Raw genomic sequence first — 27,773 nt, 5'->3', positions numbered from 1 at the left:
TTTTTAAGTGGGAGAACTTGCACAATTGGTGGCTGACTAAATACTTTTTGCCCCACTGTACATCATAAACAGGATGTTAAAATAACAAAGAAATCAACATTAATAATATGGACAATAAAAGATACAAAACTAAAAAAAAGAAATCCACATGAATGTACTAAGGGGTGTAAAAGAGGTACATACATACATGCATACATACATACAGTACATGGAAAAAGTAACTACATTTATATACTGTGAATCGTTTTTTGAATCAAGAATCGTTTTTGAATCGAAAATCGATATTGAATTGTGAGCCTAAAATTGGAATTGAATTGTGACATTTACAGAATCGTACACCCCTAGTAAAAAGTAACACTTAATTTACAGAGCATTTTTTAAAACACGCAGTTACAAAGTTCCGTCACAGACAAATGAGCAGAGTTTTCTATCACTTGTTGCTTTTTACAGCCAACATTTCCTCTCTGCACTGAGTCAACACTAAAACTAACTGTGTGTGTGTGTGTGTGTTTTGGGTTCCCAGGGCATGGAGGGAGCCTCCGCAGCTGCACATGCTCTGTCTCTTCCAGCAGAAGCGTACGGGAATGATGTAAGTGGACTATAAAACACACAAAAACTATAAAAACAATTATGCAAGTGTTAAAATAGTCTCAGTTTCATAGATACAAACAAACAGAAAGTAGACATAACAGAGAGGCTGGAACCAAGTTTGGTGTATTTATTGGAAATGTAACATGCAACATATATAATATACCAATTCCTTTTACTATCCTCCTGGGTGATACATCTTTATTCAGGAGCACGGTTTGCACAGAGATGCAGCCTGCTGAAGAAAAACCTCTCCTCCCCCCCCCAAAAAATTGTTTATCTGATAACTTTTGCTGCTAATGAAAAAGAAGATGTGGTTGCAGAGATAACTCCCAGCATGCACTGGGCTTAAAAACAACAGCCAGTAGCCGAATAACCTTTGACCTTTTTGTGTTCTTCTTCTTTCAGCCCCGGCTGGAAGTCATGTGGGCGATGAAGGCCTACAACCACGCAGAAGTTTACTTCAATGTAAGAGCTTTTTATTTTCAGACTTTCATTCTGGATCATTGCTGAAAAGTGTAAAAGAAAATTACCTGCAGATTCCGTTTGGGTCTGGTAATAACATATAGGTGTAACAAAATATACAGACAAAAACACGAAACGGTACAACAAAAACAGACATTTGGATTTGAATTTGGTGGATGTTTTTATTAGTTTCTGTGCGACATGCACAAGCGAAGAACTTTAACCGACATAGTTAAAGTTCTTCGTAGTCCTGTGCACAACATAGGTAACAATGTTCCTAGTTCTCAGGATTCCTATAACAACGCTTATAAAGATATGTGTACAAGAAAACAGGAAAGTAAAATTAGAATCTAAGACGTAAAATAGTGCAGCAGTTATAATATAGGAATAAAAATATATTCTATAAAATGAACTACTGTATTAGACAGGTGTACAGGAATGGTAAAATGCAACACCTGTAATGTAAACAGGTTGTGCAGTAAAGTATGTGTGTTGTAGACAGGTGTGTGTACGTTTATTGTATTATTCCACTAAAAGATGAACTAAAACTCTTCTTCTCTCTTCAGCTCATTTCATCCGTGGATCCAAAGTTCCTGAAGCTGACGAAACTGGACGACAAAATCTACTCGACGTTCAGAGAAACCTTCAAAGAGCTCGACATAAAGCTGCTGAAACCAGACGACCTGAAATCTGACGAGGCCAAAGAGGTCCGTGTGACTTCTTCAGATCGTTTAGGGTTAGGATCAGTGTGGCTCTCATAAAAACAACTGTACTATACTATGACTTTTCTCACTTTTTTCGACATACAATACAATGACTTTTTTCGACTTTTATCGCCATACTATACTATGACTTTTTTCGACACTATGCTTTGACTTTTTTTTTTTTAACTATTTTGGACATACTATGACTTTTTAAAAACCTTTTTCAACATAATATACTATGACTTTTTTTTTTTTTACTTTTTTCGACATACTATACTATGATTTTTTTTTTTTTTTAACTATTTTGGACATACTATGACTTTTTATTCGTCTTTTTTCGACATACTATACTATGACTTTTTTTTTTTTTTTTTTACTTTTTTCGACATACTATACTATGACTTTTTATTCGACTTTTTTCGACATACTATACTATGACTTTTTATTCGACTTTTTTCGACATACTATACTATGACTTTTTTTTTTTTTTTTTTTTTTCGACATACTATACTATGACTTTTTATTCGACTTTTTTTTTTCGACATACTATACTATGACTTTTTATTCGACTTTTTTCGACATACTATGACTTTTTTTTTTTTTTTTTTTTTTTCGACATACTATACTATGACTTTTTATTCGACTTTTTTCGACATACTATACTATGACTTTTTTTTTCGACATACTATGACTTTTTTCAGATTTTTTTCAACATACTATGACTTTTTTCGTCATACTATACTATGACTTTTTTCGACATAGTACTATAATGTGACTATTTTTTAGCTTTTTCCGACATACTATACTATGATTTTTTTCAGATTTTTCCGACATATGATTTTTCCTACTATGACTTTTTTTGACATACTTTACTATGACTTTTTCGACATACTATGACTTTTTTCAACATACTATACTATGATTTTTTTTGACATACTATGACTTTTTTCAGATTTTTCAACATACTATACTATGATTTTTTTTGACATACTATGACTTTTTTCAGATTTTTCCGACATACTATGATTTTTTTCAGATTTTTCCGACATACTATACTATGACAATTTTTTTCGACATACTATACTATGACTTTTTTCGACATACTATACTATGACAATTTTTTTCGACATACTATACTATGACTTTTTTCGACATACTATACTATGAATATTTGTCTCACTTTTTTCGACATACTATACTGTGACTATTTTTTTCGACATACTATACTATGACTTTTTTCAGATTTTTTTCAACATACTGACTTTTTTCGTCATACTATACTATGACTTTTTTTGACATAGTACTATAATGTGACTATTTTTCTGATTTTTCGACATACTATACTATGACTATTTTTTTCACTTTTTTCGACATACTATACTTTGACTTTTTTCAACATACTATACTATGGCTTTCGACATTTGGGCTCCTCAGATCATCTCATCAACAGCAACCTTGATATTTACTTGATCCAGCCATTAGCCATAAGTTTAGATTTTTGTCGAAAATCCCCCCCGTCCCGCCAAAAAATTGTTTATCTGATAACTTTTGCTGCTAATGAAAAAGAAGATGTGGTTGCAGAGATAACTCCCAGCATGCACTGGGCTTAAAAACAACAGCCAGTAGCCGAATAATCTTTGACCTTTTTGTGTTCTTCTTCTTTCAGCCCCGGCTGGAAGTCATGTGGGCGATGAAGGCCTACAACCACGCAGAAGTTTACTTCAATGTAAGAGCTTTTTATTTTCAGACTTTCATTCTGGATCATTGCTGAAAAGTGTAAAAGAAAATTACCTGCAGATTCCGTTTGGGTCTGGTAATAACGTATAGGTGTAACAAAATATACAGACAAAAACACGAAACGGTACAACAAAAACAGACATTTGGATTTGAATTTGGTGGATGTTTTTATTAGTGATTAGTTTCTGTGCGACATGCACAAGCGAAGAACTTTAACCGACATAGTTAAAGTTCTTCGTAGTCCTGTGCACAACATAGGTAACAATGTTCCTAGTTCTCAGGATTCCTATAACAACGCTTATAAAGATATGTGTACAAGAAAACAGGAAAGTAAAATTAGAATCTAAGACGTAAAATAGTGCAGCAGTTATAATATAGGAATAAAAATATATTCTATAAAATGAACTACTGTATTAGACAGGTGTACAGGAATGGTAAAATGCAACACCTGTAATGTAAACAGGTTGTGCAGTAAAGTATGTATGTTGTAGACAGGTGTGTGTACGTTTATTGTATTATTCCACTAAAAGATGAACTAAAACTCTTCTTCTCTCTTCAGCTCATTTCATCCGTGGATCCAAAGTTCCTGAAGCTGACAAAACTGGACGACAAAATCTACTCGACGTTCAGAGAAACCTTCAAAGAGCTCGACATAAAGCTGCTGAAACCAGACGACCTGAAATCTGACGAGGCCAAAGAGGTCCGTGTGACTTCTTCAGATCGTTTAGGGTTAGGATCAGTGTGGCTCTCATAAAAACAACTGTACTATACTATGACTTTTCTCACTTTTTTCGACATACAATACAATGACTTTTTTCGACTTTTATCGCCATACTATACTATGACTTTTTTCAACACTATGCTTTGACTTTTTTTTTTTTTAACTATTTTGGACATACTATGACTTTTTAAAAACCTTTTTCAACATAATATACTATGACTTTTTTTTTTTTTACTTTTTTCGACATACTATACTATGACTTTTTATTCGACTTTTTTCGACATACTATACTATGACTTTTTTTCGATGTACTATAGCATGACTTTTTCTTCGACATTATACTATGACTTTTTTTCTCGACTTTTTTCGACATATTATAGTATGACTTTTTTTCGATGTACTATAGCATGACTTTTTTTCCGACTTTTCGACATTCTATACTTTGACTTTTTTGGCAACCTTGACATTTACTTGATCCAGCCATTATAAGTTTAGATTTTCATATGTATAGATTTGTTGGGGGGCATTTTCAGGTCATTAAAGTAACTCGGGTGTTTAAGATGTGAAATGTTTGTTTGCAGACGTGGCGTCCGTTCTGTAACCAGTTTGAAGGGCTCATTGAAGATTTTAACTACGGCACTCTACTCCGTCTGGACTGTGAGAAAGATTACACGGAGGAGAATACTATATTTGGTAAGTTTGTGTCTCACAGTGGGAAATCAATATATTTTTAAAAAAGTGAGACAAAAAGCAAGTAATGATTTTCTGTTTTTCAGCCACCAGGGTGCAGTTCTTTGCTGTTGAAATCGCCCGCAACAGAGAAGGCTACAACAACACTGTGTTCATGTCCAAATCTTCAAAGAGCTAGTCACCAAATGAACGTAAAAAAATTCAAAAATAAATGACGACCTATTTATGCAACAAACCATATATATAACATAGTATGTTGAAAAAAAGTGATAAAAAAGCCATAGTATATCATGTTGAAAAAAGTCATAGTATATGTCGAAAAGTGATAAAAAGTCATAGATTAGATTAGATTCAACTTTGTCATTGTGCAGAGTACAAGTACAAAGACAGCGAAATGTAGTTTGCGTCCAATCAGAAGTGCAAAAAAAAACCAGACAAGTGCAATGTGATATTCAAGTATAGACAGGTGGTGCATAGACAGGAGAAGAACTATATTGCAGTGTTATAAGAGCAGAATAAATGTGGCTATGTAATATGAACAATGTATGAACAACACATGCAGATATGTGAAATTATACTAGTAGTAAGAATAATATAGATATATGCATTGTATTAACAGAATATATACTAAGAAAAACAGAATACATATGAATATTCTGAATGAACCACATAGACAGATATGTACAGCTATGTGCAGTGTGGTAACATAAGAGTACTAAGAATAAGTGTATGTGCAGGATGAATATTAATATGAAGAGCAGTAGAATATGGCTATGTATACGTGTAATTACAGTATCTACATCTGTAAATAAATGGTCATGGGCAGAGCAGTAGCCATACCAGACTGTGACACGATGGTGCAGCGGTAGAAGTTCACCAGGATCTGAGGAGACAGGGAGACCTTCTTGGGTCTCCTCAGAAAGAAGAGCCACTGGTGAGCCTTCTTAATCAGGGTGGAGGTGTCGAGGGTCCAGGAGAGGTCCTCAGAGATGTGGACACCCAGAAACTTGAAGCTGGTGACATGCTCCACCTCAGTCCTGTGGAGGAGGATGGGTGTGTGTGTGTGCCAGCTATACACTTCCTGAAGTCCACAATGAGCTCTTTGGTCTTCTTAGTGTTTAGAGCCAGGTTATTGTCAGTGCACAGTATAGTATAGTATGTCGCAAAAAGGGATTAAAAAGTCATAGTATAGTATGTCCAAAACGTCATAGTATAGTAAAAAAAGTGATAAAGTCATAGTATGTCGAAAAAAGAGATAGTATAGTATGTCGAAATAAAGTGAAAAAAGTCATAGTATAGTATGTAGAAAAAAAAGGGAGAAAAAGGTCATAGTATATTATGTCAAAAAAAGTGATAGTATAGCATATCGAAAAAGTGATTAAAAAGTCATAGTATAAGTATGTCAAAAAGTGATAAAAAGTCATAGTATAGTATGTGGGAAAAAAAAAGTGATAGTCTTAGTATAATGTCAAAAAAGAAAAAATTCACAGTATAGTTTGTCGAAAAAAAGTGATAGTATAAGTATGTCGAAAAGTCATAAAAAGTCATAGTATACTATGTAAAAAAAAGTGAGATAAAAATTCATAGTATAGTATGTCGGAAAAAGTCATAGTATATTATGTTGAAAAAAAAAATCATAGTATAGTATGTCTAAAAAAAAAAAAAATGTAATGTATAGAACATAAATAGTAAAACAATTTATAATAACGAGAATTTCAAAATATAAAAATAACATGATATAACACGAGAAGGGAACACTGCCGTGCCGAAGTGGACCGTTTGAATTAGCAGCAGCAACACTATCTAAAGACTTTGATAGAATGAGTCCAAAGACTCTGAACCGGAACAAACGGAGAAGAAAGGAGAGCAGGGATGTAAAAATCAATGAGGTTTATTTGCAGTCACAATGCTTACACTATATGTAAGAGACATCCAAACAACTCAAACAGCTATTCACTCTATGGACCCAACACATTCACATCAGGGACACAAACCAAAAAAATTAGAAACTCAATAAACATCCATGAGTGCGGACATGGTTAGAAATGAGCTAGTTGTCACAAACAGTTAGCAGCAACATCGTAGAGAGTAACACAAGTTGCTAATAGACTCCACTCCGGCTTGCTCTTTTTTTTTGTTTTTTTTTTTACACTGTTCTGACTCGGGTCCATTCTTCGGATATTTTAAAACTAAACTGGATTCCTTCAAAAGGAGCTCTTGATGTCTCGATAACCGGGAACTAAAGTTTTTTCCGTCCGTCGTTCCATCGTAGAGATTTGATCCTATTTAAAGGTGACGCAGACCTCGGCTGTTAGAGCTCCGTCGTGGCTTCGCAGCACCGTGAGACCACCACATGCACACCAGGCAACACAGAGCGACACACACGCACGCACGCACACACACACACACACACACACACAACACACACCACACACACACACACCAAAAAGGACTCTGCTGCAGGACCTAAAGGGGGGGGGGAGGAGGGAGAAGGGGGGGCAGTCCCAGAACCTGGTCCGACGAATCCAGAGTGTAAACAAAATGGTGGAAACTGCACCCGGCCTACCAGAGGGGGAAATGGAGCTGTGACCATGTTGCTTACACGTCGATCAAAGCAAGCAAGCAAGTGTGTGTGTGTGTGTATATGAGACCGACAGGACGCTGCTGTGTCATGTGTCGTGTTGCTTTGGGGTAAAAAGGCCGAGCCGGGGCGGCACAAAGGGACAATTCTGACGTTTTTTAAATTTTTTTAAAAACCTCGCCGTTGTCCCCGTTCCGGCTCTGGGTTGCGCTAACGTTACCACCTTACAATAGAGTTCTTTTACGGTAACACTTCACTTGAAGGTATCTACGTAAGAGTGACATGACAACTGTCATAACTATGACATGACACAGTCATGACCCATGAACCCTAACTCTAACTCTAACTCTAACCCCAGCGGTGCTGGCCAGCGCATACCGTTGGCCTCCATTCAACTGCGTAGTCATTGGAGGTCTCCCGGATTCAAACTACCCTAACTCATGACAAAAACCTAATGACACTTACTAAAAGAAGTGTTATGTCATAAATGTGTACGACGGTTTAAAATGTTTATGACACGTTCATGACAGTGTCATGTCACTCTTATGTAGATACCTTCAAGTAAAGTGTTACCCTAAGAACTTTATTGTAAGGTGGTTACAATATACTTATTATAAACTTCTTACGGTAAGTTTACTTGAAGGTATTGACATAAGAGTGACATAACACTGTCATGAACGTGTCATTCGGGTTTTGTCATGACAAGTTGACATTGTTTGGGTTGTGTTGATTATGACAAATTGACATTAATCAAAGTGACATTAACCAGAAGTTGTCTTGGTCATGACAAGTTGATATTACATTTGTTTGGGATGTCTTTGTAATGACAACTTGACATTACATTTCTTTATGACACATTCATGACAGTGTGATGTCACTCTTATGTCGATACCTTCAAGTAAAGTGTCACCGTAAGAAGTTTATTGTAAGTATATTGTAACCACATTACAAATAAACTTCTTACGGTAACACTTTACTTGAACGTATCGACATAATGTTATGTCATAACTATGACACTGTCATGAATGTGTCATAAACGTTTATGACTTTTGACATTAAGTGCCATTTGAATTTTGTCATGACAAGTTGGCATTGTTTGGGTTGTCTTGATTAAAACAACTTGACATTAATCAAAAGGACATTACCAGAAGTTGTCTTGGTCATGACGAGTTGACATTACATTTGTTTGGGATGTCTTTGTAATGACAACTTGACATTAAATTTCTTTATTACACATTCATGACAGTGTCAAGTCACTCTTATGTACATACCTTCAAGTAAAGTGTCACCGTAAGAAGTTTATTGTACAAATAAACTTCTTAGGGTGACACTTTATTTGACGGTATCGACATAATGTCATGTAATAACTATGACGTGACACTGTCATGAATGTGTCATAAACGTTTATGACTTCTGTCATTAAGTGTCATTCGGTTTTTGTCATGACAAGTTGACATTGTTTAAGACAACTTGACATTAATCAAAGTGACATTACCAGAAGTTGTCGTGGTCATGACAAGTTGACATTACATTTGTTTCGGGATGTCTTTGTAATGACAACTTGACATTAAATTTATTCGTGACACGTTCATGACAGTGTCATGTCATAGTTAAAGTCAAGTCAAGTACAGTGTAACCTAAAACTTCTAACTAGAGCTGCAAATATTTATGGCTGAATGGATTCAATTTAATCTCCTAACTATTTTGATAATGGATTAATCTCAGAGTCCTTTTTTATTGGCTGACGTCAACGGTTACACTTCTCTGATGTCAGCTTGTTAAATGTGAATATGTTTCTAGTGTCTCCTCTCCTCTGGGACAGGAAACTGAATATCTGGGAGTTGTGGACAAAACAAGCCATTAGAAGACGTCATCTCGGGCTGCGGGGACCTCCGCACGCCGCGTCTTCATTCACGTTAGAACGTGAAGCATTGCACGTAATAATCGATCGTCACAACGTGAAACTTTCCCCGTTACAGCGTAATAAAAAGTATATTGCCGTAACAAAATGTTCTTGTAACTTGACACCTTCGTATGTCTTGAAAATATCTTGTTTATAAATGTGAGAAACACATTGTTATTACAAACAAAGTCGTGTAATAACGCGATAACAGAACGCTGATTTTTCTTGTGTCCTGGCGTGGCAGCAATGTGCTTCCGTAGCCTCTGAAATGAGTTCTCTAACATTTTAAATGTAATCCGGAAGCTTTAAGAGACTCCGCTGACACGGCCCGTAGATGCACAGGGAAGTTTTTGGGACTTGAGCGTCGGAGGAGACAAAGACTACGAGGTTGGACAAAAAAAAGCAAAAAAAACCAGCAGGATTGGCCGTTTGAACGCCGTGGAGGCCCCTGCAGCGAGCGAACGTGGCTATTTACATCACGTGGACCAGAGACTTGAGTGAAATGTACAACGTGGATGCTCTGACTCTCTCCGTTAGTGTGTGTGTGTGTGTGTACCTCTTCTTCTCTGCAGCCCGAGTGCTCCTGTGGCCGACCATCCTCCCCCCCCCCCCAAAAATACCCCACCTTCACCCCACCCACCGTGGAAAGCTCGCTCCCCACGCAGACAGACAGTTGCACTAACTCACTACACTGTAAAAAGCTCAATCACGCGGTTTTTTAAAGTTTTTTCTGTTTTTTTTTCCTCAACTCACCTTTGTGTGTGTGTTTTTTTTTTTAAATTCGATCATTATAAACATTGTTCAAAATGTTACGAAAAGAAATGTACACTTGGGGGGTTTTTGTGTGTGTGTGTTTCTATACAAGGCAGGCAGAAGCGGATTACTACGTTTACCAGCGTTCGTCCCCTCCACCCCTCCAACCCACCCCCATCCGCAGCGCGCTCTTTCTCTCTCTCTCTCTCTCTCTTCTTCTTGCTCTCCCCCCTCCCTCACCCCCCACCCCCGCACCGTTCGGACAGCCAGGCGCGTTTGACTGTCTCTTTAAAATAGATCTGTATATATTTATATATGCTCATATCAAAAAGGAGTGGGGAAGGTTATTGGCTGAAGTGAACCAACGATCCCGTTCGTAGTGTCGGGGTGAGGAGGTGATCCCCAGGCATCCGGGCCCAGGGAGGGAGGTAGGGAGCAGGGGAGGCTGATGCAGAGAGGGAGGGAGGGAGGGAGGGAGGGAGGCTGTGCCGGAGCGAGGGAGTGAGGGAGGGAGGGAGGGAGAGCTCTGTTGTGTCTGCAGCTGGGCGAGACTCCTCTGTGTGGAATGTCAGCTCATCATGTCGTTGCTGTTGACGCCGTACGTCGAGTTCTTCATGCTGTCGTTCACCTCCCGCCGGAAGACAGACAGGTTCTGGGTAAACCTGGGGGGAGAGAGAGACAAGAGACAGACAGGGTGGGGGGGAGAGAGACAGACAGGGGAGCGAGAGAGACAGACAGGGGAGAGAGGGACAGAGAGACCGGGGGAGAAAGAAAGAGAGACAGACAGGACAGAGAGAGACACAGACAGGGAGAGAGAGAGAAACAGACAGGGGGAGAGAGAGAGACAGACAGGGGGAGAGACAGACAGGGAGAGAGAGAGACAGGGGGGAGACAGACAGTTATTATCATGGTAAACTGTTAGGATTTCTACTTGTAACTGTTGTCGGGTATTGTTGCTTCAGGTGCACTGAATTTGTCACGTTAACATTCAAAGCACGGTTTTCCGGTGGCCCAGTGGCCCTGTCCGTGGCCCGGTGGCCCAGTGGCCCCGTCCGTGGCCCGGTGGCCCAGTGGCCCTGTCCGTGGCCCGGTGGCCCAGTGGCCCCGTCCGTGGCCCGGCTGCGGACAGTCACAGCGTTAAGCGTTGGCAGCGTTAGTATAATTAGTGTGATAACGAGACCTGGGAGGAATCTCGTGATTGAGAGTGATTCCACGGGGCCCTACGTTAAGTCTTTGCTAACAGATAACCGGAGATTCCAAAGTAGGACTACAGTACAGGCCAAAAGTTTGGACACACCTTTTCATTCAATGCGTTTCTTTATTTTCATGACTATTTACATTGTAGATTCTCACTGAAGGCATCAAAACTATGAATGAACACATCTGGAATTATGTACTTAACAACAAAGTGTGAAATAACTGAAAACATGTCTTATATTTTAGATTCTTCAAAGTAGCCACCCTTTGCTTTTTTTGATAACTCTGCAAACCCTTGGTGTTCTCTCAATGAGCTTCATGAGGTAGTCACCTGAAATGGTTTTACCTTCACAGGTGTGCTTTGTCAGGGTTCATTAGTGGAATTATTTCCCTTATTAATAAAAAAGCAAAGGGTGGCTACTTTGAAGAATCTAAAATATAAGACATGTTTTCAGTTATTTCACACTGTTTTGTTAAGTACATAATTCCAGATGTGTTCATTCATAGTTTTGATGCCTTTAGTGAGAATCTACGATGTAAATAGAAAGGAAACGCTTTGAATGAGAAGGTGTGTCCAAACTTTTGGCCTGTACTGTGTGTCTGAGTTCCCAACCGAGCAGCCGCGCTCTAACGGTTGCTCATAAACGTCTTTAAAAACATGAAACAATCATTCCCTGTGAAAGAAGAAGATAATGTTTGAAAAAAACCTCAAACAAAATCCTCACGTTGAATGAAGAATAAAGAATGAAATGTTGTTATTGTGGTTATATAAATGTAATTCAGGGTGCTGTTAGACTGTCTCCAATAGCGATAAATCCTTAATAAAAGTACATATTTAAAACTACTCCAACACAGTGAACACAGTAGCATTTAAAAGTCTGAGTTGCCTGGTCCATCCAGACTATGATGCAGTAACTTGTACTTCCATATATTACATGTATAGAGGAAGTACTGGTGAGGTACCTGTCCCGGTTCTTTGTTAGTAGATTTCTCTCTATTCCCTCCATCAGGTTCTCGAAACATAAGTGCATGGCCTGCTGCTTCTCTGGCGGCTGACTGTTGACGATGCTGTTCCTCAGGTCAGCGAAATACTGCAGAGCACACACACACACACACACACACACACACACACGTTAGCGCGCACACACACACACACACACACACACACACACACGTTAGCGCGCACACACACACACACACACACACACACACGTTAGCACACAGACAGAAACACACACACACACACGTTAGCACACACACACACGTTAGCACACAGAAACACACACAGAAACACACACACACACACACGTTAGCACACAGAAACACACACACACGTAAGCACACAGAAACACACTAACACGCGCACACACTAACAAGTGCACAAACACACACACACACACACACACACACACACACACACACACACACACACACACACACACACACACAGAGACAGATGTGTGTGAGCATTACCTTCTCGTTGAGCAGGATGAGGCCCAGCAGAGGTCGGGACATGGACCACTGGTTCCTACAGTCCTCGAAGATGATGATGTTCAACACCGTGGAGAGCATCTGCTCCACAACAACAACAACAACACAACAACAACACAACAACAGGGTCAGTTTGACTTCTCCGAGTTGAACACGTAGGGCTGCACCGATCCATCGGCTCCAGCGCTTATTACTGCAAAGAAGATCTGTGCTCTCATATCAATAGTTAGTGCCCACAAACAACTCTCAACTCTCTAACTGAAGTGGGAGTCAGACATGTGTGTGTGTCTGTCTGTGAGTGTGTCTCTCTGTCTGTCTGTCTGTCTCTCTGTGTGTATGTCTGTCTCTCGGTGTGTATGTTTGTCTCTCTGTGTGTGTGCGCCTGTATGTCGGTCTGTGTGTGTGTTAGTGTGTGCTAACATGCGTGTGTGTCTGTCTGTGTGTGTGCGCATGTCATTGTGTGCTAACACATGTGTGTGTTAGTGTGTACTAACGTGTGTGTCTGTGTGTGTGCATGCGTGCGTGTTAGTGTGTGCGTGTGTGTGCGTGCGTGTGTATGTATGTGTGTGCTAACCCATTTGTGCGTGTGTTAGTGTGTGTGTGTTAGTACGTGTGTGTGTGTGTGTTACTGTGTGTGTGCTAACATGTGTGTGCTAACACGTGTGTTTTAGTGTGTGTGCTAACACGTGTGTGTGTTTGTGTGTGTTAGTGTGTGTGCGTGCGTGTGTATGTATGTGTGTGTGCTAACCCATTTGTGTGTGTGTTAGTGTGTGTGTGTGTTAGTACGTGTGTGTGTGTGTGTGTTACTGTGTGTGTGCTAACATGTGTGTGCTAACACGTGTGTTTTAGTGTGTGTTTTAGTATGTGTGCTAACATGTGTGTGTGTGTTAGTGTGTGTGTGTGTGTGTGTTGATATGATACCTGCTGGATCATCTCCGGGTGCTGCTGCATGATGTGCAGGAAGCGATCGTCCGTGGCCATCGGCGTGGGCCGTTTCTTGGTGGAGCGGGACAGCTGCTTGAACAGGTAGGTCACTATGTGGTCCAGACTGGAGCAGCAGCCTGTGCACACCATCGTATCTGAAACATACACTCACTGATGTAACAACCACCGCCACGTGCACACTCCCCAAAACCTGCGCTGGAATGGAACTAAGTACATGTACTCCAGTACTGTACTCCAGTCCAAATGTTGAGGTACTTGTTCTTTACTTGAGTCTTCAGGAGAACCCCTGAGTAAACGCTGTTTTATGCTTCCGCGTCAACTCCACGTAGGGCTGGGCAATATGGACCAAAAGTCATATCCCGAAATATTTTGGCTGAATATCGATATACGATATACAGTGAGGAAAATAAGTATTTGAACACCCTGCTATTTTGCAAGTTCTCCCACTTGGAAATCATGGAGGGGTCTGAAATGGTCATCGTAGGTGCATGTCCACTGTGAGAGACATAATCCAAAAAAAAAAAAAAAAAAAATCCAGAAATCACAATGTATGATTTTTTAACTATTTATTTGTATGATACAGCTGCAAATAAGTATTTGAACACCTGTCTATCAGCTAGAATTCTGACCCTCAAAGACCTGTTAGTCTGCATAAAGACACCTGTCCACCCCATACGATCAGTAAGAATCCAACTACTAACATGGCCAAGACCAAAGAGCTGTCCAAAGACACTAGAGACAAAACTGTACACCTCCACAAGCCTGGAAAGGGCTACGGGGAAATTGCCAAGCAGCTTGGTGAAAAAAGGTCCACTGTTGGAGCAATCATTAGAAAATGGAAGATGCTAAACATGACATCTCCCTCGGACTGGGGCTCCATGCAAGATCTCACCTCGTGGGGTCTCAGTGATCCTAAGAAAGGTGAGAAATCAGCCCAGAACTACACGGGAGGAGCTGGTCAATGACCTGAAAAGAGCTGGGACCACCGTTTCCAAGGTTACTGTTGGTAATACACTAAGAAGTCATGGTTTGAAATCATGCGTGGCAGGGAAAGGTTCCCCTGCTTAAACCAGCACATGTCCAGGCCCGTCTTAAGTTTGCCAATGACCATTTGGATGATCCAGAGGAGTCATGGGAGAAAGTCATGTGGTCAGATGAGACCAAAATAGAACTTTTTGGTCATAATTCCACTAACCGTGTTTGGAGGAAGAAGAATGATGAGTACCATCCCAATAACACCATCCCTACTGTGAAGCATGGGGGTGGTAGCATCATGCTTTGGGGGTGTTTTTCTGCACATGGGACAGGGCGACTGCACTGTATTAAGGAGAGGATGACCGGGGCCATGTATTGAAAGATTTTGGGGAACAACCTCCTTCCCTCAGTTAGAGCATTGAAGATGGGTCGAGGCTGGGTCTTCCAACATGACAATGAGCCGAAGCACACAGCCAGGATAACCAAGGAGTGGCTCTGTAAGAAGCATATCAAGGTTCTGGCGTGGCCTAGCCAGTCTCCAGACCTAAACCCAATAGAGAATCTTTGGAGGGAGCTCAAACTCCGTGTTTCTCAGCGACAGCCCAGAAACCGGACTGATCTAGAGAAGATCTGTGTGGAGGAGTGGGCCAAAAACTACAGGAAACGTTTGACCTCTGTACTTGCAAACAAAGGCCACTGTACCAAATATTAACATTGATTTTCTCAGGTGTTCAAATACTTATTTGCAGCTGTATCATACAAATAAATAGTTAAAAAAATCATATATTGTGATTTCTGGATTTTTTTTTTGATTATCTCTTTCACAGAGGACATGCACCTACGATGACAATTTCAGACCCCTCCATGATTTCTAAGCGGGAGAACTTGCAAAATAGCAGGGTGTTCAAATACTTATTTTCCTCACTGTATATCCCGATATTTTTTCCGCAAAGTGAGAGCAAATGTTCAGTCAAAGTCAAAGCCAAATATGACATGTCACATGTAGTTTCATAGAAACCGGCTTTTTCAGTGAACAGTTGCAAAATCAAATGAATAAATAATAAACAGGTTTCTTCACCTGGTTCAATGCTCAGCTGTTCAAATAACAACAAAATGTAAACAAATGTACAAATAAATACTGTACAACAACAGGAATACCTTTTTTGAAATCAAAGCTCCATAAGGTTTGTTTTAGTTTTTTCCAACGTTTTAAATTGTTAAATTTTTCTTCTACACATTTTCACCGCTTATTTCTACATCCCATATTTTCTGATATAGGGCTGGGCGATATGGAGAAAATCAGATATCATGATATTCTTGACCAAATACCTCTTAGATTTTAGATAAATAATCATTAATAATAGAACAGCTAGAACAGTCTGGTAAGTTCAGAAAAGTACATGACTTCACTGTAATGCAGCCTTTAAAACCAGTAAAAGACACTTATGTCATATCAGGATATTACGATATCTAAAATCTAAGACGATATGTAGTCTCATATCACGATATCGATATAATATCGATATATCGCCCAGCCCTAACTCCACGCCGTCGCTCCTACGGCATCGTGACCCTTTCGGAGTGGCTTTGCATTGCGGTGCATTTCACTGCCATGACGCTAGGGGGGCGGGGGTGTCGCTCACCACCGAAACGGTAGCCTGGTTGAACCCAGACCCACTCTCAGTTGTAACTGAGAAGGGTCAAATCAAAGGGGCGTTACCAACGGACACTGCTCAAATGCCTCTGGGCGCGATTGGATAGCTATCGTCATCATGTAAAGCCCGCCTCAACGGTTGCGATTGGTGCCTTGTTTTGGAAAGAAAATGGAAATGGGCTTGAATGGACTCCTGGCCAGATGGACTTGCAGAGCTAATCTCAAATTTGCTGGAAGTTCATCAGGGTTTACCCAGGCTACCGAAAAGGTACTCGGAACGGCAAACCCCGTAGACAGTCGTGCTAAAATATGAATCGTATTTGTTTGGCCTTATCTCGCTTAGATTTTGTAAAAAGTATCGAGAAATAGACGCAGTCAAATCCAATGACCTAGTTACTGTAACCAGAAAATAAGTCTGAGGTTATTTGCGAGGTGTCTGCCAGCCAGTTTATGTTATGTTAGCAAGTTAACTTTAGCACAACTGCACACAAAATACTGCTTGCTAAATGCTAATTTCACTGACATATAGACCCTATGAACGGATGACCCCGTCATTGGAACCAAAATATGTCAGAGTTTATTTGTAAAGCTGAGGTCAGTGAACTAGCATGTTGCTACTCCCCACAGTAGGCTGCTGGAAAAACCCACTATCATCAACACACAGGACCAGCTGACCAATCACAGTCCTCGAGGTCTGCTACGCAGAGGGATCTGCGGAGGGGTACGCCGTTGACTCGATGCAGTAGCATAAATCAGACTTAAAAAGGGTGTGAATACTTCTTTCCACCACTGCTGAGAACTCAAACGCTGACCCCGGGAGTGTTTTCTTACCGAGCGCGGTGAGCCCCTCTGATATCGACGACAGGATGTACATGACGACGTGCGGCTCCAGGCTTGCGATGAAGTTCATGTGGTCCTGAGTCAGCACCTCCAGCAGAGAGTAGAAGGACTGGCTGAGTTTCGGGTAGTCCTGCAGCGACAGGAGAGAGAGAGAGAGAGAGAGAGAGAGAGAGAGAGAGAGAGAGAGAGAGAGAGAGAGAGAGGCTTACATCACTGGTTGGTTTTTGAAAGTCTGACATTTCTTCCGTGAGTGGATTTCAGAGGGAATTACAGGGTTTCACTCGGTGGTGTTCTGTTCATTTTCTTGAAATCAATGTGACGAAAACAAAAGATTTTAGCAAAAATAGAGTAATAGCCGCCCCCCCCTTCTCAGATCAATGGTGAACTAGTAGAGAGGCTCTCAACCTACTAGCGCTGTCCTCGACTAAAGAAATTCTTAGTCGACTAACACTTATAGGATTTAGTCAACTAATCGATTAGTTGATTTAATTGACAGAGCTGTGAGCTTTGAGAGGTGGTTAAGACTAGAAAAGCACAATATAAATGTAGTTAATTAACCATCTGTAAAACTGAGTTTCTCCACAATTAATCCTGCAAAAGCACCACTTTAAATCTTGTGTTTACCGTAAATGTGCTCAGAAGTTTCTTGGAAATAAGTCATTAAGCATGAATAAGCATAAAAAATGACTAATCGACTAAAGAAATCTTAGTCGACTAAGACCAAAACGACCGATTAGTCGACTAATCGACTAAGAGGTGGCAGCCCTACAACCTACAAATACTTGGGAGTTGAAATTGACTCTAAACTAACTAACATTTAATGAATGTGCACTGAACAGAACTAAGAAAATGCACCAGCGGATGTTCTTCCTTAGGAAACTAAACACTTTTAGATTAGACAGACACCTTCTTTTAATGCCTGGTGATGGCGCAGTGGATAGGACACGTGCCTTTGGCATGGGAGATCCAGGTTCGATTCCCACTGCGATACATCAAACAATGTGTCCCTGAGCAAGGCACTTAACCCCTAATTGCTCCAGAGGCGTGTGACCTCTGACCTATATAGCAACTGGAAGTCGCTCTGGATAAAAAGAGTCAGCTAAATGACATGTAATGCGATGTTTTATACAAGTCTCCTCCAGAGTGTTCTGTCCTTTGGCCTTATCTGCGTGTTTGGCAACACGCATGTTTAAGGACCAAAAGAGACTGCAGCGCACAATCAAGATGGCCAGTACCATCATCGGACCTGACTGACCAAATCCTCAATGACCCCACTCACCTTCTCCATCAGACATTTATGAGAAGCAGTAGGTCATCTGGTAGAATTTGACAACAGAGAATTAGAAGAGAAAGGTACAATCAATCATCTGTGCCTACAGCGATCAGATTGAATAATGACCCTGCACATCGCAAGCACTTTAATCTCACAGTGGCACTTTAACTGGATGGTAGATCTCAATTCCTTGACAACCACTTCTAGTTATTAGTATTTTTATTTACATTTTTTGCTACCTAATAATATTAGTCTTTTTTTTTAATGTTTTGTCAACGTCAGATGTGGGATGGTCTTTGTCATCTCTGCAGCATTGTTATTTTCTGTATTGTCCCTGTCAATTTCTGTCATGGTCATTTCTGTAGTACTGTTACTCTTTTCTCTGTACATGTTTATTGGCTTGTCTGTGGTGTCTTGATGTTTAGAGAATATGTTGTGACAAGTGTGCGTGATGAATGACCACATGAATACTCTATACTTTAGACTTCACACTGCTGCCATCTGGCTGCAGATACAGGACTCGGGGGGTGTAGAAGGACTCGCTGTGGCAGAAGTTTTGTCCTCTCTGCCACAGCAGTGCTCAACAAACTGTCTCGCTGACCTTGTATGGATCCGCTGTTGTAAATAGGCTCGTTTCTATGAGTCTATATACCTCTCGCTAGGTTTCTGTTGATGGATTTGTCCGTGTATATTGCCATGGGTAGTAAAGAGACTGTGAAAACAAATCTCCCTCATGGGACAATATTGTCTGTCTGTCTGTTGAATAAAGCTTCACCAGTAGGGCTGTCCTCGACTAAAGAACTTCTTAGTCGACTAACACTTATAGGATTTAGTCGACTAATCGATTAGTTGATTTAATTGACAGAGCTGTGCGCTTTGAGAGGTGGTTAAGACTAGAAAAGCACAATATAAATGTAGTTAATTAACCATCTGTAAAACTGAGTTTCTCCACAATTAATCCTGCAAAAGCACCACTTTAAATCTTGTGTTTACCGTAAATGTGCTCAGAAGTTTCTTGGAAATAAGTAATTAAGCATGAATAAGCATAAAAAATGACTAATCGACTAAAGAAATCTTAGTCGACTAAGACCAAAACGTCTTAAAAAAAAAGAAAACCTCCCCAAAAATAACTGATGGCGCGCCAAGCGATTGCAGATACATAAATTTGAATTCTACGCCACCCAAAGCTAACAGAAACCCTGAAGAGAAGAAGTTTTTTAGTTGTTCAAATCAGTGTTTCTCAAATGGGGGCCCGTTCCCCCCTAGGGGTTTTTGTCGTTTGTTTTGACCTATTCTCGCCGTTCTTCCTTACTTTCTTCTGCTGTCTTTTTTTTCTTCCAAGTTTTTGTCTCCTTTTTCAAAGTTTGTCACTTATTTGAATTTTTTTGTCTTCCTTCTTTCTACGGTGTTTTTTTTTTTTTTTTTTTCTAAGTATTTATTACTATTTTCGACCTATTCTTGCCTTCCTTCCTTCTACCGTCTTTTTGTCTAATTTTTCAATCATAATGTAAATGTTTTCCAGGTCCAAGGCTGTTTAGTAAATCTATTGCTGACATCTCTGTATTCTTCCTCTTTATAGAGTTTTTCTACCAAAAATTATTTGCGCTGGTACATGGCTTAAAAAAGAAATCTACATTATTGATACGCCCCCGTTGAGAAACGCTGGTTTAAATGTTTGATTTGATTGAACTTACGAGTAAGTCACTGTGAGGGATGGACAGCAGCAGTTTGATGAAGGTCTGTAAGGCGTTGTCCAGCGCGTCGTCGCCGTAGAGACGGAAGACCCCGAAGTTGACGTAGTTGCCGCTGAGCACCGCCTTCAGCATGGCGAAGCAAACGCTGACGCCCTTCAGCTTCACGCCGTACACCTGGTCCTTCGGGACCTCTCCCAGCGTCAGGATACGATTCCCTGCAACCCAGAAAGAGAGAGAGAACATGGGAGGATGGCTTTTTACTCTCCATTCATTTGTTGCAAAGATTCATCGATTAGTTGTCGACTGTTTAATTAATCTCCAACTAATCTGATAATAGATCAATCAGTTGTTGTCATTTTTGATGATGATAAATCAGGTAAACTTGTGTGATGTCAGCTCGTTAAAAGTGAATATTTTTTAGTTTCTTCTCTCCTCTGGGACAGGACACTGAATCCTCCTTCCTCCCTTCCTTCTCTCCTTTCCTTCCTTCCCTACGTACATCCTTTCTTCTGTCTTCTTTCATTCCCTACATACGCAAAACACCCCGGCAAAATCTTGACCCAGAAAAACGTTACCTGAAGAAGTAACGTTACAGATTAACAATGCATATTATCTCTAAAAATGACATTAATAGGCCTGATTAATCTATTGAACGATTAACCCTTGTGTTTTCTTCTGGTATCATACACTTGTTGTACTACTGGGTCAAAATTGACACTTTGACCGTTTTTTAGTTTTACACGTATTTTTGGAATTCATGGTCAATAAATCTAATTTCTAGGAGATTATATCTGAATTTGAAATGATGAATAATTTTGACTAATATTAGAGGAACGTATGTTGATGGAGAATCACAGACGTGTGGATGTCAAAGTTTAGTCAGGTTATGAATCCATTTCCATTTTTTCAAATGCTATAAAATTGAAAACCAACAATTCAATGAAAGTAGTAATTGAGTACTTGCAATTGCACTTCATTTTTTGAGTAATTTGGTTAAAAAGAAACTCATATTTCTGATATAAAAGTTTTGAGAATGGGTCAAATTTGATCCGGGGACACCAGGAGGGTTAAATCGGTCTAACACTACTAATGAGCCCATTTTGTCTTCATTTGTTCATCTGATTATTTACTTCATAATAATTTTTAGATAGAGAAGTACATCTTGATTTTATCTGGTTTAGTTCTGAACACTGTGGGCCTCCATACTGCAGCAGGAGAGTGTATGAACCTGGAAGTGAAAGGAGGTTTGGGGTCGACGTACCGTAAGTCGTGATCATCTTGCTGGTTTCTCTGAACAGCAGGATGCCGTTGGGCGACGACACGTCAAACTGCAGCCTTTGGGATCTACGGACAATAACACAAGGTTAGTTATCAATAAATAATCCTTCTCAGAGAAGTAGAGATGGAAGAGGAGGTGCACCCCTCCCCTAGGGCCGGGATGGGAATTCAATACTTTTCAGGCACCGACCGATTTGCCTCTTTAGGTCTTTGCACACTGAGTCTGAAATTTACTTTTGATGAATTTTCGGACATTACAAAATAAAAACAACCTAAGGTGTCAATCATGTTTACACACTGGCTCCGAAAATTTCCTGTTTTGGCATCCATTTAGCTGTGTTTTAACAAGGAGAAGGTATGAGGCGATCCAGAGATGACGCAGGCAGAGAGCAACGTATCATTTCATAACTCAGATCTAATGTCTGTCAATGGATCAGATATAATAATATACAGGAGGAGGAAGAGGAGGAGAATGGAAGAGGGGAAGATGGGATGCAGACAGAAAGAGGAGGGCAACAGCAGTGATACAGACAGAGAGAGAGAGAGACGGAGAGACAGACAGACCGAGAGAGACAGAAACTCACAGAGGTATAGTTACTGCCGGCGGAGAGAAGCAAGAGATGAACAGATTAATTAATATTCATCGGACTCAGTGTGCAAGGTTTCTGAGCATGACGAATTTTTAGGAAGATAAAAAGCATACGGAAATTCCAGACTCGGGACCTTAAAGTCCAGACCAAAGTCCGCAACTGGACCAAACGGCAAGTCAATCCGGAGCCGGCCTGTACCTCATGTTACGAATACAAAACCTTGAAGTGTACCGTGTTCTATTTCCTACGGAGCACGTTTACCTGTTGTGAACCAGCTCAGCCATGAGTTTGAGGACAGGCGTGGTGCATGCTGGGTCGTGGTACCAGAGCTCTATGGCTCGCTGCAGGATGGGCATGTAGGCCGGATATCTGCGGCTCTGCGTTCAGGACGGTTCTCTTAGGGTTAACCAGGATTCTAGCACAAAGCCAGGAAAGCATTGTTGGAGGAACAGAGGAAGGGGAAACGGCCGACTGACCGAGGGAGGAGTCAGACACGAGTGAACATAGGAGCTGCCAAATATCTATTCTGAAACTGTAGGGGGGGGCTCTAGAGATTAACCTGCCAGCAAAAAGAGAGAAAACTGCATAGCGCCCCTGTAAGACCTTTTCTTCAATACTTTTAAGACCTTTTCTTGCAGAGACTGTGGTGAGGATGAAATGTAGTTTGAGGACCCGCTGCGCTGCTACAGACAGCTGAAAGGATACATCCAGTCGAAGAGCATCATGAAGCTGGTTTTGGCGTTGAAGGCGAACGCGATGCCTCGCAGGTCTCGGACCAAACCCACCAGAGTCCTCTGCAGGAAACAGGACAGGAAGAAGAAACCCGTCAGAATAAAACCTCTCTCTCAAAGTTAAGCCGGTACGCCGCTTTAAACAGGAAGTGGGCGCACATAATAATAAGAAACGCAGCCATTCATGAATAACAATTTAGATTTTGTCTGCCTTCGTTGCTGCTGTGCTTCTTTTCCTTTGGGATCGGTTAAAATCCCCAAATAAAGACGCCTCATGAAACCATTTAGTGTCGTTAACTTTCAGTCGATTAAATCTAGAGCGGATTAATGTGTGGATTATTTTCTGGATGAATGGATCAGTTGTGTGGTCTCTAAAAAAATAAAATGGTGAAAAATGTGGATCCATGTTTCCCCAAAAAGCCTCAAATGTCTTGTTTTGTCCACAACTCAAAGATATTCAGTTCAATGTCACAGAGGAGAGAAGAAACTACAACATATTCACATTTAACATCACACAAACTTTACTGTTTTTTTTTTTTTTTAAATCACCTTGGCTTCCTGTTCGTTGAAGGTGTTCGTACTCAACATCTGAGCCACGGTTTCAAACGCAGCCGTCAGAGGCAGCATGAACTGTTCAAACTGGTCCTCGTCCTCACACACACACACACACACACACACACACACACACACACACACACACGTTAATAAACTGCTTTTTGATTTTCTCACACAGAACACACAAGTTAATGTACGTTTCTTTCAAATGAAAATGTGAAAATCTAAAAATAACAGCGGCCGCTCCGGGAAAAAGTCTGTAAAAAGAAAAAAAAGTCTAAAAATCTGTTTACATGACAGCGTATATAATCGGGCTCCCTGTAGAAATAAAGGTGGTGTGTGTGTTAGGGCTGCCACCTCTTAGTCGATTAGTCGACTAATCGGTCGTTTTGGTCTTAGTCGACTGAGATTTCTTTATTCGATTAGTCATTTTTTATGCTTATTCATGCTTAATTACTTATTTCCAAGAAACTTCTGAGCACATTTATGGTAAACACAAGATTTAAAGTGGTGCTTTTGCAGGATTAATTGTGGAGAAACTCAGTTTTACAGATGGTTAATTAACTACATTTATATTGTGCTTTTCTAGTCTTAACCACCTCTCAAAGCGCACAGCTCTGTCAATTAAATCAACTAATCGATTAGTTGACTAAATCCTATAAGTGTTAGCCCTAGTGTGTGTGTGTGTGTGTGTGTGTGTGTGTGTGTGTGTGTGTGTTTACCGAGGTCGACCATTAGCAGGCGTCCCAGTGCCGTGTAGAAGGTGGTCCGACAGCGCATGTCGCTCAGATTGGACTGGTTGTTCACTCCCAGGAAGGAGAAGTGCTCGCTCTGACCCAGCAGCAAACACACAGGATGTTAAAAAACACACTTCACACATCTCTGACAAATATCCTGATATTTTAGTAAAAGTGTGTGTGAGCTAACGTGCACTCACCGTGTGGTTATTCAGCATGAACTGGACGGCTGTGAGCTTCACCAGCTTTCTCACGCTGCTGTATGTGCACAAACAGGAAGTCAAGGAGAAAACGTACCGACACAGGAACTCATTAAAGGGTTGGTGCACATTTCAGCGGTGTTTAGAATACCATTTACTTATTGAAAAATGGGATTAACAATTTCTAATGGATCTTAGGGTCAGGTCTATAGTCTGAACACACATACTCAGTGATACACACACACACACACACACACACACACACACACACACACAGTGACACAAACACACACGCAGACACACACTCACTTACACAAACACATACAATCACTTACACAAACACACACTCACAGACACAAACACACACACACAGACAAACACACACTGACGCAAACACACAGACACACACTCACTGACAAACAACACACACACACACACACACACACACACACACACACAGTGACAGTGACAAAACACACACGCAGACACACACTCACTTACACAAACACATACAATCACTTACACAAACACACACTCACAGACACAAACACACACACACAGACAAACACACACTGACGCAAACACACAGACACACACTCACTGACAAAACACACACACACACACACACACACACACACACACACACACACACACGCAGACACACTCACTTACACAAACACACACACTCACAGACACAAACACACACTCACTGACGCAAACACACATACACACTCACTGACAAACACACACTGACGCAAACACACAGTGACACAAAACACACACACACACACACACACTCACTGACACAAACACACACACACTCACTGACACAAACACACACTAACCGACACACACTCACTGACACAAACGCACATACCGACGCACACTACACACAAAGGATATCCTAAAGAGAGGTCGTTCAGTAGTTGGAGTGTCTTGGAGGTGATTGGTTCACACTGGCCCCAGTACTTCAAGTTTGTGATGCTGAAAGAGAGAGAAGATTGTTTTCAGACACAAACAGGAGGAAGATTAGACATTAGAGATATTTGTAAACAGAATTTTAGAGCGTACATGAACATAAGATGTTTCAATAAAGTTTATTTAAACAGTGCTGGACAGATGACTCTTTTAGTATACTCACATTTTCCCTATAAAGACACTGAGTACCATTGTCTCGTCATTCAGCCCCAAAACTTCCGATAGTCGTCGATAAAGCTGCAACACACACGCACAGAAAAAGAAAGAGTAGCTCTGTCAATGTACACAATAAAAATACACACGCAGGTCTGGGAAAAAAAAAAAGCAACTCCACGTCACGCTGCAGTGGCTATTCATGTAACAGAGATCAGACTTGTGGGTATTTAAGACCTAGAACAAAATACTTTTTCTAAGGCCTAGAAGTCTACGTGTGCTTTGTTGGGGGGAGTTTAAGAACACAACAAGACATCACACAAATGAGCAGTTTGACAGAACTGAATGCTAACAAGTAATGGTGCAATAAAGTCTTTCTGCAAATACAATTTTTTTTTTATTATTGTATTTACTATATTGTTTTTATTCTGTGTCTTTTGCCTTTATAAGGGGTACTGTCATTTTATTTGTGTACCACTGAGGGTGAGTTGCGGAAAGTTTCGTTGGACAGTTGCTGTCCAATGACAATAAAACGTATTCTATTCTCCATCCATCTTCTTCGCTTATCCGGGGTCGGGTCGCAGGGGCAGCAGTTCCAGCAGGGGACCCCAAACTTCCCCTTTCCCGAGGCATTCCCAGTCCAGGTAGGAGATAGTGCTGGGTCTTCCCCCAGGCCTCCTCCCAGCTGTAACTACCTGGAAGACGCCCAAACCATCTCAACTGGCTCCTTTCAGCGCAAAGAAGCAGCAGCAGCTCTACTCCGAGCTCCTCACGGATGACTGAGCTTCTCACCCTATCTCTAAGGGAGACACCAGCCACCCTCTATCCTATTCATTAACACGCTCTCCCCCCCGCGGCAAACGGCAGGGACCATTTTTCTCGGTGTGAACGCCCGCTGAAGCATGAGGAGATGTGCAGCAGATAAAAAAGCAGGGGCCTCACTGACCGGGGGCAGAGGGGTTAAGTCTGACAACACAGAGCCATACATCCAGCAGCTCCTCTAATGCTAGTTATTGTGTCGACTGTACCGTGGTTTCCGGTCACCCACAACGGAAACAATAGAAACTTAACAACCTCAAAACTGAGGCACAGCCGGCCCCTAACTGCTGCCCTAAGCAAGACCTCCGAAATACAGGGGGCATAAGTCAGTAGGCCCCTATGTTAAATTCACATTCCCTTCACCATACCTACAGATTGGCATGGATTTATTTCAGTATTTCAGCCTAACAGCTGGTTTGATTTGCATTGAGAGATGATTTTGGGATGGAAAGTACCCCCATGCCAATCTCTAGGTATGGTGAAGGGTATGTGATGATGTGGGGGGGCTATTTTAATTCCAAAGGCCAAGGGTACTTTATGAGGATGCATAGTATCCTGGATCCATGAAATAACTGGCCTTTAAAAATAAACATCTGCCTGTCTCTATGGGAATTTAACATAGGGGTGGACTGACTTATACCCCCTGTATTTTAAGGAAGAATATTTATTTATTAACGATACATTATTCATTCACGAAGAAAATTGGTGTCCTTAAAGGCTGGATTTTTCCTAATTTTTTTAATTAAGGCATTCATTTTTTTATTCCTCTTTTTAGTCAACTTTAACGTGGGTGTATTCACTTATGCCAGCCACTGTATATTAAAAAAAAATAAAACTAAATGAGTGAGGACTGCTAACCCTCTACCAAATTCTGCACAGTCTAAGTCACATTTTTCAAACTCTGCCCCTCGCAAATTCTGATATCAATTTAAATTCGCAATAATTTCTGGCCCGCCAAGGTGTGCGCCAACCCCAAAAGACAGGAAACTGTATTTCAAACTGCAATACCAGATTTTGGCAGATTTGCTGAGTTCAAGATTCAGAAATCCCCCAGAAGCAGCAGAGAGTTTGCATATTCAGGCTGAGAAACAGGTTGTTGGGAGTCGGCTTTTAAAAATGTAATCATTGTTTTCCTTCATTTGCTAAACTCTATGATGACTAAGGAACTTTTTTTGAATTTTTGAGGGCTTTATGTCGGCCAAACTGTAAGTGAGAAGACTATACAAAAAATGCAATAATAACGTCAAACATACAGTATGTTACTTTTTTGAATAAATAAATAAATGTCAATAAACTTGATTTGATGTGATTGTCATTTTCCGGAGCGGCCCAGAGTGAAGTTGAGTTTGACACCTTGATATATCAAGGGCGTAGGGCTGCACCATACGAGGAAAATATGCGATGTGCGACGACGTCGTTGAATATCGCGATAACGATATTTCTTGCGATCGATAAACGGATATTAAAGTGTGCTCAATTCTGCCTTTCTGCTGCTCTTAGTATTCTGATAATTACAACAAA

General features: G+C 40.7%; 2 protein-coding genes across 3 annotated transcripts in view; one reads left to right on the top strand and one right to left on the bottom strand.

Moving 5' to 3' along the window:
* The first annotated feature begins 385 nt into the window (after window positions 1-385).
* LOC114571445 (protein PBDC1) lies at window positions 386-5,093 on the top strand. 2 transcript variants are annotated; one of them, XM_028602378.1, is made up of 5 exons: window positions 386-589; window positions 997-1,056; window positions 1,620-1,760; window positions 4,797-4,908; window positions 4,992-5,093. In XM_028602378.1, exons 1-5 carry the CDS (start codon window positions 527-529, stop codon window positions 5,081-5,083), a joined length of 468 nt encoding a protein of 155 aa, XP_028458179.1. In that variant the 5' UTR covers window positions 386-526; the 3' UTR covers window positions 5,084-5,093. The 2 variants fall into 2 exon arrangements, with proteins under 2 accessions (XP_028458179.1, XP_028458181.1); XM_028602380.1 differs by lacking the exons at window positions 386-589; window positions 997-1,056; window positions 1,620-1,760 and adding exons at window positions 3,420-3,483; window positions 4,054-4,194.
* A 5,062-nt stretch (window positions 5,094-10,155) lies between these two features.
* xpo7 (exportin 7) overlaps window positions 10,156-27,773 on the bottom strand; it is a 41,980-nt gene continuing 24,362 nt past the window's right edge. Inside the window, exons 15-28 of the mRNA XM_028601982.1 lie at window positions 25,444-25,517; window positions 25,206-25,286; window positions 24,303-24,366; window positions 24,088-24,196; window positions 23,360-23,466; window positions 22,785-22,873; window positions 22,341-22,448; window positions 21,473-21,555; window positions 20,212-20,426; window positions 17,236-17,374; window positions 13,752-13,909; window positions 12,813-12,911; window positions 12,303-12,430; window positions 10,156-10,804 (exon numbers count right to left, since the gene is read on the bottom strand). Coding sequence (XP_028457783.1) covers window positions 10,711-10,804; window positions 12,303-12,430; window positions 12,813-12,911; window positions 13,752-13,909; window positions 17,236-17,374; window positions 20,212-20,426; window positions 21,473-21,555; window positions 22,341-22,448; window positions 22,785-22,873; window positions 23,360-23,466; window positions 24,088-24,196; window positions 24,303-24,366; window positions 25,206-25,286; window positions 25,444-25,517 — 1,548 coding nt within the window. The 3' untranslated portion in view covers window positions 10,156-10,710. The remainder of the gene's footprint in view (window positions 10,805-12,302; window positions 12,431-12,812; window positions 12,912-13,751; window positions 13,910-17,235; window positions 17,375-20,211; window positions 20,427-21,472; window positions 21,556-22,340; window positions 22,449-22,784; window positions 22,874-23,359; window positions 23,467-24,087; window positions 24,197-24,302; window positions 24,367-25,205; window positions 25,287-25,443; window positions 25,518-27,773) is intronic.

Source organism: Perca flavescens, chromosome 16 (genome assembly GCF_004354835.1).
Source record: "Perca flavescens isolate YP-PL-M2 chromosome 16, PFLA_1.0, whole genome shotgun sequence".
Taxonomy (NCBI): Eukaryota; Metazoa; Chordata; class Actinopteri; order Perciformes; family Percidae; genus Perca; species Perca flavescens.
This window is presented reverse-complemented; position numbering and strand designations above follow the sequence as displayed.